Source organism: Thalia democratica, chromosome 1, assembly GCF_965202585.1.
Source record: "Thalia democratica chromosome 1, ktThaDemo2.hap1.1, whole genome shotgun sequence".
NCBI lineage: Eukaryota > Metazoa > Chordata > Thaliacea > Salpida > Salpidae > Thalia > Thalia democratica.
This window is the reverse complement of record NC_139165.1, coordinates 44,460,563-44,476,490: the sequence shown is the minus strand read 5'-3', so window position 1 is coordinate 44,476,490 and position 15,928 is coordinate 44,460,563. Positions and strand designations below refer to the sequence as shown.

General features: G+C 27.5%; 1 protein-coding gene across 1 annotated transcript; it reads left to right on the top strand.

Moving 5' to 3' along the window:
- Positions 1-7,252: 7,252 nt before the first annotated feature.
- LOC145836337 (activator of 90 kDa heat shock protein ATPase homolog 1-like) lies at positions 7,253-7,834 on the top strand. Its single transcript, XM_082944150.1, has 2 exons — positions 7,253-7,588; positions 7,643-7,834. The coding sequence occupies exons 1-2, from the start codon at positions 7,253-7,255 to the stop codon at positions 7,832-7,834; spliced, it is 528 nt and encodes a 175-aa protein (XP_082800276.1).
- The last annotated feature ends 8,094 nt before the right edge of the window (positions 7,835-15,928 follow it).

Below are 15,928 nucleotides of genomic sequence, written 5' to 3'. Positions count from 1 at the left end.
AGATCTCTAAATCAAGATGCACAAAATTGTCTTTGCACTTTTGCATACTTTCAAATATGCAATACTGCGCTTTCAATACGTTGAGCAGTTTACCGCTAATTCCGAACCGGGCCATTCTAGCAGGCTTGCCGTCACAAGATAGCTCTTCAATGCCTTTTTTGATAACTTTCAAGTCCATTTTAGCATTTCTTGTAGAAAACAGTCCGTTCAAATCGTTAGTGTTGTATCGTTCTTCTGAAAAGCTATATGGTACATAAAACTCGACTTCACATTGCAAAGAGTTTATTGAATTAGGATGATCGTCTTTTTGACTTTGATCATTTGCAAAACCTGCATTATACAGGCCGTAGAATTCTGTCAACAGACTTGAAATTGCTCTCCTAATACCTTCATGTGTACCCTCAATTTTCATAAAACCGCAGCCTCTTACCGCAGGCCCTTCTTTCTTAACTCCCACATAAAACTTTTTTTCAATTTCCCCGACGAGCTTTGTGTTTCCAAACAAGTACTGATAGTAACGATGGGGAAACGCAACCATGAGCGGGCAAGGAGATTGGCATGGAGACATTGGGGCGTGGAAAATGCTCAAAATTTGATAGGCAACCTCTGCGCAGCCGTTGGCAGGTCCAGAGACTTTGACAATGCTATCTTCGCCTGTGCCGAACCTGTTGCTGTCGATGTGGATCTTGGTCCTGCTGGAAATTGCCATTTTTCGTATGTTACTGCCTTTCAGTCCCAGGATCTGACCAACAATCTTCTTGCTCACCAGGATGGAAAGGGGAATTGGATCCTGGCCGTCGTGGATCGCAGGGTACTGGTGCTTCGCAACTGGACATGGGTATCCTAATGGAAGAGCAGAGTATGGCTTCATTTTGCCTAGTGTAGATGAAGGTAAAGTTATCAAAGTCTAGTAAAATGCAAGGTGTTAAAATTAGTAGATGCGTCATAAATTTTTTTTTACAAAAACTAAACAGTAGTATTCAACTTTAAAATTTGTGATTTTATAACTTTTACAATGTATTAACAATTTTTAAAATATTAAACGACAATAATTTTTACTTAGTATAATTATTTTTCTTTGATACTTCTCCTTTTAATCACTGGCAAACTTAAACATTTTTCAAAAACCAAAATCTGTAGTTTATAACATTTATTGTAGGTTTAATTAAAAGTAATAATTTAAAATCTCTATCTCATAGTACAATTTTTTTTCAGTTCTTCAGAAATTAGTTTTAACTAAATAAGATTCACTTATTAAACATATGCTTTAATATTTATACATCATTCATCTATTTTATAATAAATGTTGATTTATATAAGATTATCTATTTAGTTCAAAAGTAATCAGTTGTTTTAAAACTAATTATCAAGTGGTAATTCGAAAAATTAGTTTAATTCATAATCATATGAGTGCATAATCAACTTTAAAAGTTATTTTTTTTACAACTGACAATAAATCTTAGTTAAAAAACTAATGAGTGTCCTGTGAAAAACAAAGCTTTTCAACTAACATGATTTTAAATAACTTATAATTGTTTTTTTCAAAGACTCATATACAGTTTGTAGAACAATAAAAGTGATAGATTGAAACATACTAGTTTTAACTCTATTAAATTAAAAAAAAGAACATCCAAAAACAAAAAGCTTTTTAACTACTATTTTCTTGATACTATCAAAAATATATAAGAGTATTATTATAATTAAAAGCTAAATATGATAAAAATTAATGATTATTTTTCGTTGGAATTGCCATATTTTTAATAAAATTATGTTAAACTAAGTCTTCAAAATTGAGCATAGTAGATCTTTATAAATTCTGTTCAAACTAAACTATTAAGTAAATGTTTTCTTAAAAAGTTTTTGCTTTTTTTTATGGTCTTCAACATTATAAATCATTAATAGCTATTAATAATAGTTAATTGAAAAAGTTATAAGATGCAAATATACTAAAAAGTAAACTTATTTCATACTGTAAAATATTTCTCAGCACACAGTTGCAAAACTTAATAAACACTGGTTTAAACTTTAATTTTTTTTAGTTTTAGTAAAAGAAATTTATTGTAATACTTTAAGCAACTTTTTAAATAACTTATCATTAAAGATTTATGTAATTTAGAATTATTCATAACAGTTTTATTGAAAGAAATTGTTTTATGAATAGAATTAATTCTAATTTCTCATAAAAAACACCGTTTAGTAGCTAATTTGCTTCTTTTTTAATAGTTGAATGTTGACGTTTCTTATTTAGGATTTGAACTTTTTTAAAGTTTAAAGTTAAGTACATTTAAAATAATAAAAAACACACAAAATAGTTTTACCATAAAATGTTTTACGAAATAAAACCATTATTTAAACAAATATCTTTTTTAACTTTTACGTTTAAAAACAAGAAAAGAAAAGCTTTATTTTTCTATCGTTAACCTTATACAAGTAAAACTTACTAAAAACATTAGAGATTGTCAGAATAAGTTAAAAACGGACTGCTAAACTGTTTAACAATCTACTCATAAAAGGTTAAAAGTTTTTTATCATAATTAAAAAGGTATCATTGTTAGTATATATTTTTTTTAATTAGAGCTTAAATTTATTTTAAACAACTTTAGTATCAATCTGTAATGTACGATAAACAAGTTTTTTATCTTTAGTTAAAAACTTAAACTTTAGCAATTTTTTATCTAACTTCTCACAAGCTTTTCAAAGCACTCGTGAAATTAATAAATTTCAGCTTTTACAAACTATGTTATTTATTAAGAAGAAACAAATTTAGCATATAAAGCAAAACGTCCTGCCGATAATACAGTAAAAAATACCAAGCGTTACATACAGTAAGGTTAAAAGACATTTAAGGGAGTATGAGCTACATAAAAAGGCAACATTTTTTTAAATTCTATAAATTTTTATAATGTACATTACATATAAAATTTGTTTATAATACATTACAGATTGGTACTAAAGTTGTTTAAAGAAAAAAATAAAACCTCTAATTAAAAAAATACTAGTAATGATGCTAGTTTGAATAGACTTAAATAGATCTGAATTCAGCAAGGCTTATCATTCTAAACTTAAATTACCATTTAGCAGGAGCAATAGAATTTTATTTTTTGAATTTTTACCTCGCTGTAGAATAAATACAACATTTTTATGTAATAAAGCAAACACATTTTTGTTCAATGTAAAACATAAGTTTTGCCTTGATTTTTTATATATGTTTACTTACAGCACCTTTGTTATGGGACGCTATTCTCGGGAGGGCACGACAAATTCATCCATTATATCGAGTTTCAAATGTTTGTATTTAAAAATTTTAATAAGGTAAAAAAGTTAATAAGGTGACTTTTCAGTAAACTTATATGTCTCGTTTAACATTACATAAAAAAATTATTGCTCTTGTGCTCCTGCAGTCTTTATCATTTGAGGTGTTAAGAAGTTTTAGATGTATCATTTTTACTTTTCAAAGCTTCGTGTATGATTGTAAAAATTTAAGATTTACAGAAGCTATGCTACGAAACAGGGTTTTCGTAAACTCAGAAACAAGCGGTTCTGTATAGATCAAAGAACTTTTGTTTAATAAATTATGTTTTGTAAAATGTCATGTTCAAGTAGTTTGTTGGTGGTTTTCTCATTAAAATCTAGCAACCACGCTACGAAGTAATTTTTGAAGCAATAGCTTTAAACTGATACTTGTTAACATGTATTGAACACAAAATGTGATAGATGTAAGTATGATGTATGCACTTGGTGTATAAGAAAATCTGATATCAAGGAGCTGTTTTTGAATAAATTCTCTAAGATATAATAAAACTGGTCATAGAGATCTTAAAATTTAGAGGAAGCCTAGTAAAGCGAAACAGAAATCAGTAATAATTTTGCAGAAAAATACTATCTACAAATTAGCTTAAGGGCAAAATATTTGCATTTAGAATAAAACTCTTTTTTTACTGGTCAACTATCAACAATTTACAATTGTTCGTGTAACCAAAAATATTGTTTTAGCAACCTGACAATAGGAACAAAATATAAAAAATCCTTAACATAGGGGTAGACAGCTTCTTTAATTGGCATTAAATTAGCTTCGTCTACTTTTGATTAATTTTAAAAAGAAACAGAATGAAGTTTTTCAAAACAATTTTGATACACTTTGAAACAAACACACACAAAAAAAAAAGAGGATTTAGACCACGTTTATTATAAAAAATGGATAGACTAAATTAACAAATTTAAACTCTGGAACTTATGTTTTAAAATTGGTAAAACTAAAAATTGAGTTGGCTAAAAGGATATAAAAGATAAAATTATAAGCTATTAAAATACAAACTGTTCAGACCAGTTACTCAATCTATACATTTACATTAGACGCAATTTTGATAGTTTCTGTTCGTTATTCAACTTTTTATTTCTTTTGTACTGCTCATGAAGGGCTCGGAAAAACAAAGCATACCTTTGAAGTGCATGGATTCGGTCTACTAGTTTGTGATAAATCTCAACCAGAAGCAGCCTTTCTCTTACTGTATACCACGGAAATATATTCAGCATTCCATACAAATTTTTATAACTTTCTTCTTAAAAGATTAACCTCAACTCGAGCCTGCATCCCATTTTGGATTGATCTTCAATATTTCTTGCCGGAGTTCCAACTGCTGCTCAAGTGACATACTTCTTATGTTTTGAGGTTGAGCGCGTGCCAAAATAACTTCCAGTTGACGTTCCTGCCTATACTGATATTTATTAAAACTTTTATGGCAAAAAATAATTTGTTTCAACCAAAAAAAAATTCTATTTCTAATAAAAATAACTACAAACTAACCAACTTATAGCCAATAATTGACAAAAAATCCTTAAAATTAATTTCCTATTTTAGTAGAGTTTGAATTAGAGATGTCATTTTTTAAGCTTTCTTACTTCGAAATAGTAAAAGCTATGATTCCCTATTATTAAATATTCAAGCATCTAGTGTTGATGAGTAAAAAGCATAAAAGTACAGGATTTAGTACAGCTAGAAAAAATGCTTCAACTATAATGGCTCTGCTATGAGAAAAAAAACCATTTACCACAAAAATTTTGTTTGAACAGGATTTAATTTTGTAATTAATATACTTACACTCTAAAACTGGTCTTATACATGAGTTTTGAACACTAACTAAATTTTGATTTAAATATTTCTAGTAACAAGGCATTATTAGGTGTATGAATGTATACTTTAATTTTAATTTTAGATATAGTGATCAAATACTACAGTAAAGTAAAGGTAGGCAACTTTTCAATTCGGCGAGCCAGATTCACCAAAAAAAAGTTCTTTCTCAGGCCGATTTTTTTTTATCTTTTACTATAAAAACAAAAAGATTTTTTTTAAACATCAAATTGCCTTAAATCATAGTAAGGAAATCGAAAAGGTACAAACTTTGGACCAAGGCAAAAGTGCATATCTTATTTAATTAGCACAGCTAGATTTATGGTTTCATTTAAACGTTATTTTTTTAGCATTGAGCTATAGCTAATATCTACGTAGTTGTGTTTAATAAAAGTACTGTCTCTTGTAGTTTATTTCGAAATTACCAGATTTAATCAAAAAGTAATTGTGTTTTATGTACGTAGTTAAAGTAAAACCATGCTTTCATTCGTTTATAAAGTTAAATGTAATGTTTTTTTTTAGAGTTTATAATTTAATTAATTTTAAACATTAGTGCGTATCATTAGCAAAGTGTGATGCTTTTGTTAAGAGGTGCAGAAAATTTAAACGTATGTAAAAGCCCTTTAATTAATATTTTTAAGTACAACCGTTTCAAAAAACAGTTCAAAACAAAAGCTTACCTAAAAGTAATAATTTTAAAAGTTTATAAGATCATAATAACTTCTTTGATTATTTAGATGGAACATATACTCCAATGACTAACCCCCTGCGACGCCCTTAGTGTGTAAATGATCGATTTCCCTATTCAATCAATAAATATTAAAATACTCTTAATGAAAATTTTGTTTAAATTAGACTATTATAGTTTATAAAAAAATAACATAGTTTGTTGTACTTACACAAAAAGAGTTTCTTCGTTACAAAAACATTTGTTTAAAAAAGGGTGAGTTTATAACTGTTTTTCTATTCCTTTTGATCTGTTGTATTTAAATTGATTATTTATGATTTATTTTAAAACATAATTTTTTCATTAGAACTTTAAAGTTATTCTTTTTTAATTTTAGAGCAAAAAAGAGCTTTGAAAACAGCGATTTATGGTTAAAAAAAGGCGTGCACAATCTTTTGTATATCAAAGATTCGTTAATTTTAAATATAAGAGTGCAACCTTACATTACTGAAATTGTATAAATTTTAGTTTATGTTTGAATATATTTTTTATTTTGATTTTATTTTTATTTTATTTAAGTATGAGAAGGACGCCACCGAGTGGTCGAAAAAGGAGATCAATAAGGCTTCTTGAGGCTGTTGTTGTTGTCGATGACGAGAAGTGAGGAAGATGTCAGATCTTTGAGGTGAAATCCTGTAAAGTTGAAGCCACGCTGGACAACAGAAAGAACAAAATGATAAGTTTTTTCGAATTTAATGCAGTTTGCAGTGGAAGGGTAATTTCAACGGTTATTGATATAATTAATGAAAATTTAATTTTTTTGAATTAAGAATTACTTACTTTTTGAAAATGATAATTGTCTGATAAATGAAATTTGTTAATTTACAGTTTTTATTTCTTTAAACTCAGCTATCTAAGAGAAGCTTGAGCTTATTATTAAAGCCATCTAACTTGAACCTTTCACTAATCTAAATTTGCTATAAGCTTATAGCAACTCCAACTAATTTTATCTTACTCAGTAAAAAAATCTCAAACTTTAAAAACTTTAACTGAAAAACTGACGATCAGGTGACCTTTTTAGTTTTATACTTATAAAAGTTTTATGATAAAAAATACTTTTTTTGAACTTCAAAACTTCGAAGTAGTTTTACACATATCATATCTGTTTTAATTTCTATTTAAAATAGTTCCCTGTCTAAGCTTTCTTAGCTTATACAAATTAACATACGTTGTAGAAAGATTGACAACAATTTTTTTGATATTAATTTACAAGAACTGTGAAAATTACAGCTAAAACTATTGTTATATTTAGAACATTTCCGTTACACAGGTTCCGACATTACCTGCGAGGGAGAACTTGAGATTCCAAACCTGAGCAACGAGAATGGAACGCACGAACTTGACGTCAATGTTTACTTCACAAAAACCAAGTGAGGTGTCATGAGCTGAAGGAGCTGATGCGCACAAAAGGAGCATTGAAAGTGCAGGAAGCCCTCGGCAAGTACACCGATAACCTAAAGAAAGACTACGGCGCTACCCTTCAGGTTCCTACCAAAGACTCTCTGAAGGATACGGGAGAGAAGAAGAAAATCTCCCAGGTGAAGCGTGAGTTCCAGCAGATGGTGATAAAGAAACCAGCAGCCGAACTGGCCCAAGTTGGCGTCAGAATTAGTACCAAAAAACTGGTGATGACAGAAAAGCTCCTATGTGAGACCAGGGATCTCTACAAATTTTTGACTACCGCCCAAATGATCTCCGCCTGGTCCAGATCCGCTGTAAAAGAGGACGCCAGTGTGGGCTAGGAATTTAATTTTTTTTCTGGCAACGTCACCGGAACCTACACTCAGCTGGTCGAGAACGAAAAAGTGGCCATGAGGTGGCGCCAGAGGTCGTGGCCCGCTGCTCACTATAGCAACGCGATAATCACCATGGAGCATAATGGTGGTAGTGTGGAGCTGAAACTGGAACAAACCGGAGTACCATCCAAAAGATTCGAGTCTACAAAGCAGGGATGGACCAACTACTTTATTATATATTGATAATATATTATAATAATAATAATAACTGTGGTAACCAGAAAAATATCAATATCAGTAATATTTATAACAATGAAGTAATTAAATGTGGTTTTAAATTCAAGAACAATGTAAGTAAAAATTGCAACTGTCGTAAGTCGAATAAAATAAACTGTCCGTTACATGGTAACTGCTTAATTAAAAATGTTGTGTATAAGGTGCGTGTTAAATGTAAGCTTAGTGGAGATAATAACAAAAGTAATAACAATGTTAATGATAATAATAAGGATAAAGTGTATATTGGTTCGACAGGAGGTCACTTTAAAGAAAGGTACACAGGGCATAAGTATACTTTTAAGCATGTGAATAAAAAGGATAGCACAAGATTATCAGATTTCGTTTGGCAGTATTTTGACAGGTCTGGAACCAAACCAGAAATGGAATGGAGCATCCTTCACCACGCCAACAATAACATCAGTAGCGCGAACAAGATCTGCCAAATATGCAACCTTGAACGAATGGCAATTTTAGCAGAAGATAGTAAACAACTACTAAATAAAAGACGTGATATTTCAAACAACTGTGCACACAACCGACGGTTCTTCTTCAAATAACACCTTGGCGCTTTCTCACCTTCCATATTTTTCATTCACCATTCACATACACACACACACATTCACTTAACATATATTAATATAATTATATATCCCAAGTAATATGTAGTTTTATTCATTTATTATTTATATATCTATTTTACACAAGTCACTTTCTATTCTCCGACATTTCATATATTCACTACCCTCCTACTACAATTCTTCACACCTTTATGTGTTAAGTTCCAAGTATAATTGGAAGCCTGTATTCAAATCACAGATAAACCGTGCTTTTTTACCTACTACGCCCAAGAGAGCTAGTAGTTTTACTGCAGGTTTATACTTAGCATATGACCACCTTGTTGTTTTACATTTTAACTTTCATATATAACACAGTTTACTTATTAAACATTTAAAATATATGTATTGGATATTTAATTTAAACACCCGACTGTTACTTTATCAACCAACTATTTTTTTTATATTTTTATAATTTTTTATAATTATTAAACACAATATATATGTAATTTAATTTATTGTGATTTCATGTATGTTGCTGCAACTTAATTATCGGTCAGTACTTCGTAAGCTCAATAATAAGTTTTTTTTAGTGTTTTGATTTCTTAATTTTTAATTTTTTTTCATTTTTGATTTTTACATTTGAACTAAATCTGCTTCCTAATTGTATATAACTTTGATTTAATCTTTACAAGTATTTAATATATAATATGCATATTACATCGAGTTTCTGTGACTTTTATTGTCTTCGCCGTTGTTAAGTTTTATTAAATTCTATTGATTCACTAAGTAATGGTAGATGTTTTATTTTTGTTCAAATTAGATTACAAACATAAAAACTAAATTAACAAACTTTGCAATACAAATTAAACAGTTGAAATAACCTCAGTTATATTGTGACATAATTATTAAATGTAATGAATGTATTTCGTTGATTCATTAACAACAGTAAATTTGAATCAGTTATTCTTTTATTATTCATTTAACGTGAGTGCTTTGTTTATATTATGATTTGTTGTTTTGTTGTGTATTTTAGTTTTCTTTACTTGTTTTAGACTTAATAATTACAATTATTATATAGTTTTATAACAGTCGGATTTAATATTAAGTATTTTACCTATTATTAACTATTCTCTGTAGAAATTATTTTATTTTAATTAAAAACATGTATACACCCACTTTATTCTATGCTTCTATTCCTTCATTACAGTAATTATTTTGTACAGAACTCAGTTAAAGTGTGTTGATACGTTAACACACAGAAACATATGTACAATAAAGGAAGATTACTGTACAATTTGTTTTTATTTTTCCATATACAAAGTATTTCTAATATATTATAATTTTTTAGTTTTAAGTCTCTCTCAAACTACTTTAAAAATAGTGATTTAGATCTTATTCGGCTTAAAAATAATTTTACTATTTTTTTCCAAAAAAGTGTTTAACAGAGTTAATTTAATGTTAACTGTTAGAATTAAAGTTTGATATCAACTGTAAATGATTTAAAAAGTTAATTTGTTTGATGCTTAAACTGATAGTTACTCAAACGTTACATCTCAATAACATGAATACATTTCTTCGCTATGTTAAGTAATATATTGACGTTGTTTAAATGTTAGTTTGAATATTTAAATAAAATGTTAATCATGAACAACATTTAATTTAATACTTAAATACTTATCATTTAAAATTCAAAATAAACCACGTTTTTGTTTAACTTCAACTAGCAACTTTAGAGCTTAATAACCTTTAGACCATGGTTACTGTATGAGTGATTTTTAATGTCAGAGGGCGTTAATTACTAAGGCAGCAACATAGTAAACTGATAATCTAATAGTAAAGGTGGAATACTAAAGTAAACTGGTAATCTAGTGTTTAAACAAATGAGTTCTTAACTTATTATTCTCAATCTATACATTACGTCGCGGACCGCACGCTGACTACACTAAGCTAATTAGTAATATGTTCAAATAGTAGTTATGCCTATTTGATAAGGACTACAGTTACATGATATTTACTGATAATTTAGACTCATAATAGGTCAATTTAGAGAATAAAACAGTGCTCCGTTTATTTATATTTAATTGTAAAATGAAACACAATTAGATCAAAATTTTCTGAACTGAATTTATTTTAAAATGTTAATATACCAATTCAAGAGGGCTAACTTGTTTAAATATAATACCAGTGTTCCCAAAGAAAAATACTTAAATTTAAAACACTCTAATGTAAAACTTGTTTAAGAAAGAAAACATTAAAGTATATTTTTAGTACTGATGTGATTTATAATATAAAATATACCAAATACAGGATCGTTAGACACTAAGCTTGGTCAGTTTCGATTTTCTACAAATTTTTTCTCTTGAGCCGTTCATGAAGGGTTTCAAAAAACAAATAAACTTTTCGAAGTACTTTTAATCGGCTTATCAGTCTTTTACAATACTCTATAAGGTTCAGAGTTATTTCCCTACGAACAGAAAAACTATCCAATGGGTAAGAGTGCAATCTTTTATTCAAGCGACAAAGACCACCTTCTAAGAATTCCAACCTACGTTGAACCCAAATAGAACCTGATGCTGGATTAATTTTCAATATTTCTTGCTCAAGTTCCGACTGCTGCACAGGTGACATACTTCTCATGTTTTCAGGTTGAGTGCGTGCCAAAATAACTTCTAGTCGACATTCCTGCGCTCTCAATATTTTGTATACAGTTAAGACATAGTTGTAATAATGAGTCAGGATACGAGTGTTTTCAATTTTATTCATTTCAAATTATCAAAACAAACCTATACATTTGGTTCATAGACTTTATAATTTTTATAAAGTTTAATATAAAGTATGTAAAAATTTTTATATGTTTGTTTTTTATATCAAAAAACTATTTTTTACTTTCAAAATTATTTTAGCTTTTTAAAAAGAGTTAAGAAAAAAAATTGTTGTGAGTTTAACTATTTCAAATTAATAAGTTTATGAAGGAAACAATTTACTTTAATAAAACTAGTTGTAACTATTAGTTTATTAAATTATGATATACATTATTACTTTTTTTTAACATTTACTAATAACAAGTTAATGAATAGTTTTATACTATAAACAAAATTAATTAAGCTTTTAGTAATCAGAAGGATTAATAATTAGTTTTTAGTAATTCAACAATAATAGAAAGTTTTTTTTAAAGCTATTAATTTTTAAGTATGAAATTGATATCTATAAGAGTGATTTTATCAAAACAATTTTATATCTCAATAAAAAAAACTTGTACTTTATATCTAATGAAATGAATTATAGTTTAATTAAGTAGTAGTTTGTAATCAACTATTAGGTCAATTTTCATTTTTATAGAGTTTTTACCAGAGTTTTCATAATTTCAATTTTCGTTAATTTCAAAATATTAAATGTTATAGCTCCCTATTCTGTAATGACTATGCATCTAGTATTATGAGTTAAGAGCAAAAGTATTTAGTTTTTCACAACTAGATTTAAGGTAAATTAATTTATATAAATGTTTTAGAAAGAAACATTTTTATTTAAAAATTGAATATTATTTGTTACCTACATGATCGTTTAAAACAAAAATCGGTCTGTTCTAGTTTATTTTAAAGTAAGTTACTAGATTTTACCAAAAATTATTTTTCTTTTATGTGCATTAATTACAATGAGCTCATGTTTTCATTCGTTAACCTAAACCTTTATATAAAATGCTATGAATTCAATTTAGTTTAAATCAACATTTAGTTTGTATCTTACGCAAAGGCGTACCTCTTAAAGAGCGTCCTTTATCGATTTCCTTACCGAAATCATTAAAAGGATCAACTTTGTACTAAAACTAGACTAACATGCACATCTAAAATATTAGTAAATTCTATTTAACTTGATTGGCGATTGGTATTTCTAAACTAAACATACAGCCTGAGCGAATCCAACTTGTTGGCCGTATACGTTTTCAATACCTAATATAACTGGTTAATAGTATATGACTTTTTTTTGTGAATAAATAATCTAAAGTCAAAGTTTTTTAATAAGTTATTAAACCTTTATTTCGATGGAATTAAATCAAAAATACAAAAAAAGAAGTTATTTCTATAAAATTAACTACAATAAAAAATCTAATAAAACTTATACTAGACCATTAGGATGTCAAACTTTTCAAATATAACCATTTAAAGTCCTACAATTTAATTTTTAATAATTTTAAGTTATTGTTAATTATAAATTAAAATAACTAATGAAAAAAAAAGTTACTATCACAATCTTACTTGTTAGACCAGGATTTCCCATTTTTTTCAAAAGGCCCCGTTTAAAGAAATTGGAAAAGTCATAGCCCCCTTCAACAAGATTACTCAAAAAACTACCATTAAAAATTATGACCTCACGGCCACCCTGAGGCATCTTTGCTACTCATGGCCCTAAATTTCTATCAATTGGAAACCCTGAATTAGACATATATGAGCTTTGTTTAAACTTCAAACATACTTATCATCTTGTACTAACTGCATCCTTGTCAAATTCTCAAAACAGTTGATACCCAATTGTGACTAATAAAACCAATAAATTCAAATAATGTTATACATGTAAAATATGTTTAGTTTACTGAAAATAACTCTATACATCAAAACAAGTTTGTTTGAAGATTACGATTATATTTTCATTTCTAAAACAAAATAATAGTAGATAACGTCAAAACCAATTATTATAAAAAAATGAGTGATATTTTCTCAAACTAATTTTAAAGTAGTAATTTAGAGGTTGCCTAAGTCTGATTTTTTTTTTTTTACCATAAAAGCTTAATCAAGTTTTTTATCAGGTTTTAGTTTTTTTTCATTAAATTATTTTTCTAACTTAAAAAGATTTCAACAACAATCCTGTTCTGAAAATTTCTAAATGGGGTATCTATCAAATTTGCTTGAGCGTACAAATTTGTACGAGGGGACAAAAGTGCACGAATTTACTATTGCACGAGGAGATAAAATTGGACAAAGACATTTTTGCACAAAGGGTTATTTAGCACGGAGACATTTTTGCACGAGTTGAATTTATTTTAATATTTTTTTTCAAGTCAAATATTTCTGCTTAAGCGAATAAATTAAAGAGTATATAACGATTAAATTTCAAACATACTGCTCAATCAATTACTGAAAATAAATTTTTGACCTAAGTTCTTCCATGTCCGAGTCTCAAATCACTTAGTACTCAATGTTTAAATTAAAACTAGTACATCAAATTAATATTTTTCATAAGCGAAATATTTGTAAATAACTAAATACTTTTAGTTTTCAAGTCTCTCTCAAAATACTTTTAAAATATATTAATTTAGATATTACGTAGGTTTAAAAATTGTTCAACTATTTGTACTAAAGTGTTTAACCAAGTTCATTTATCAGGTGATAATGTTGAAATTAAAGTTTGATTTCAACTTTAATGATTTCAAAATCTATCCTTTTTGAACAGTGAAGTAACTTAAACGTTAGATCGCAACTATATTAACACCGTCTTCGCTATGTATAATAATAAATTGGCCTTGGTTAAATGTTTGTTTTGAATTTCAATGTTTTTGATCATCTTAAGTAGCTCTTAACATTTAAATGCTCTTTGAGATTTGAATGTATCATTAAAAAGTCAAAGAAACAATTTAAGTAAATGAGGGAGATCTTTTTTAAATATTTCCAAAAAGAGCGTTTATAAAAACAAGTTTTGGAACTTTTAGGTAAGAGCTTAACAATTATTTGATATTTTAGAAAAGATTATTACATTATCATTAATACGTCGTTAAATCTTAAAATAATTCTATTAGAGTTATATAGGGAAGAAATAAGTATGTCTATAATATTTGACAGCTTCTGTAATTAGAGAGCTCGATTTAGCAGAATAAATATTTTGCGATACTTACTTGTTTTATAAAAGTTTGATTAATTTAATCAAATAGCACAAAATAATACTATTTATTTAAAAAAATCATTTTTTTGACTCAATAATTTGTTATCAATTTACAAACTACGTCGCGAGCTGCATGCTGCCTACTCAAAAATATTTAGTAGTTTGTTATAATAATTATTAAGTTTATTTGATTAGGACTAGTCTAATATTTAAGTATATGAAGTACACTTTTAAAAATGAAACAAGGCTTTGTTTATTGATATTTAATTGTAAAAAGAAACACAACAAGATATTATGGACACTCAATAAAATTATATCAAAAAGACTGAACTTTGTTTAAAATGTTGATAGACTAACACAACATAACTAGAATATTGCATTAATATGTCAGTATTTTAAAAGCCAAAACTTATCTTTGCTAAAACAAAAAAATGTTAAAGATTAAAAACATTACAAGGTATTTTTAGTACTAGTGTGACATAGAATATGAAGTTTACCAAATAGAGAATCGTTAGACACGCAGCTTGGTTAGTTTCGATTTTCTACAAATTATTTCTCTTGTGCCGCTCATGAAGTGCTTCAAAAAACAAATAAACTCTTCGAAGTACTCTGAATCGGCTTATTAGTAGTTTATAATAATGTATAAGATTAAGAATTGTTTTTCGATGTTGAGGTAATTTATGCCAAGGGTAAAAGTGCTAATTCTCACGCAACTTAAAAAAAAATATCTTCTATTATTTTCAACATAGGTTGTAACCAAGTAGAACCCAATTCTGGTTTGACACCCAATATTTCTTGCCGGAGTTCCAACTGCTGCTCAAGTGACATACTTCTCATGTTTCCAGGTTGAGCGCGTGCCAAAATAACTATTAATAATTTTTCCTGCTTTTTCAATCTTTTGTACATTTTTTTGAGAAAATTGTAATAAGCAGTCAGAGGATGATTGTTTTCAGTTTTATTCATTTCAGATTATCAAAACAAACATATGTATTTGGTTCATAGACTTTGTAATTTCTATCAAGCTTAATATAAAGTATGTAAAAACTTTTATATATTTGTTTTTTTTTTATCAAAAAACATTGTTTTTACTTTCAACAATATTTTAGTAACTTAAAAAGATTTAAAAAAAAGTTGTTGTGAGTTTAACTATTTCAAATCAATAAGTTTATAAAGGAAACATTTCACTTTAAGAAAACTAGTTGTAGCTATTAGTTAATTACACTAGAATATATATTATTACTTTTTTTACATTTACTAATAACAAATTAATGAATAGTTTTTACTATAAACATTAATTAAGCATTTAGTAATCAAAAGGATTGATAATTAAATTTTAGTAACTCAACAACATTGAAAAACAATTTTTAAAGCTGTTTATTTCCAAGTATGCAATTCAAATTTATAAGAGTGATTTTATCTAAACAATTTTATGTCTCTATTTAAAAAAATACTTATACTTTATATATAATGGAATAAATTATAATTTAACTCACTCGTAGTTTCTAATCAACTATTAAGTCTTTTTTTTTAGTTTTCATTTTTAGTAGATTTTTTACCAGAGTTATCATAATTTTAGTTTTCGTGAATTTCAAAATAGAAATTGTTATAGCTCCCTTTTCTGTAATGTCCATGC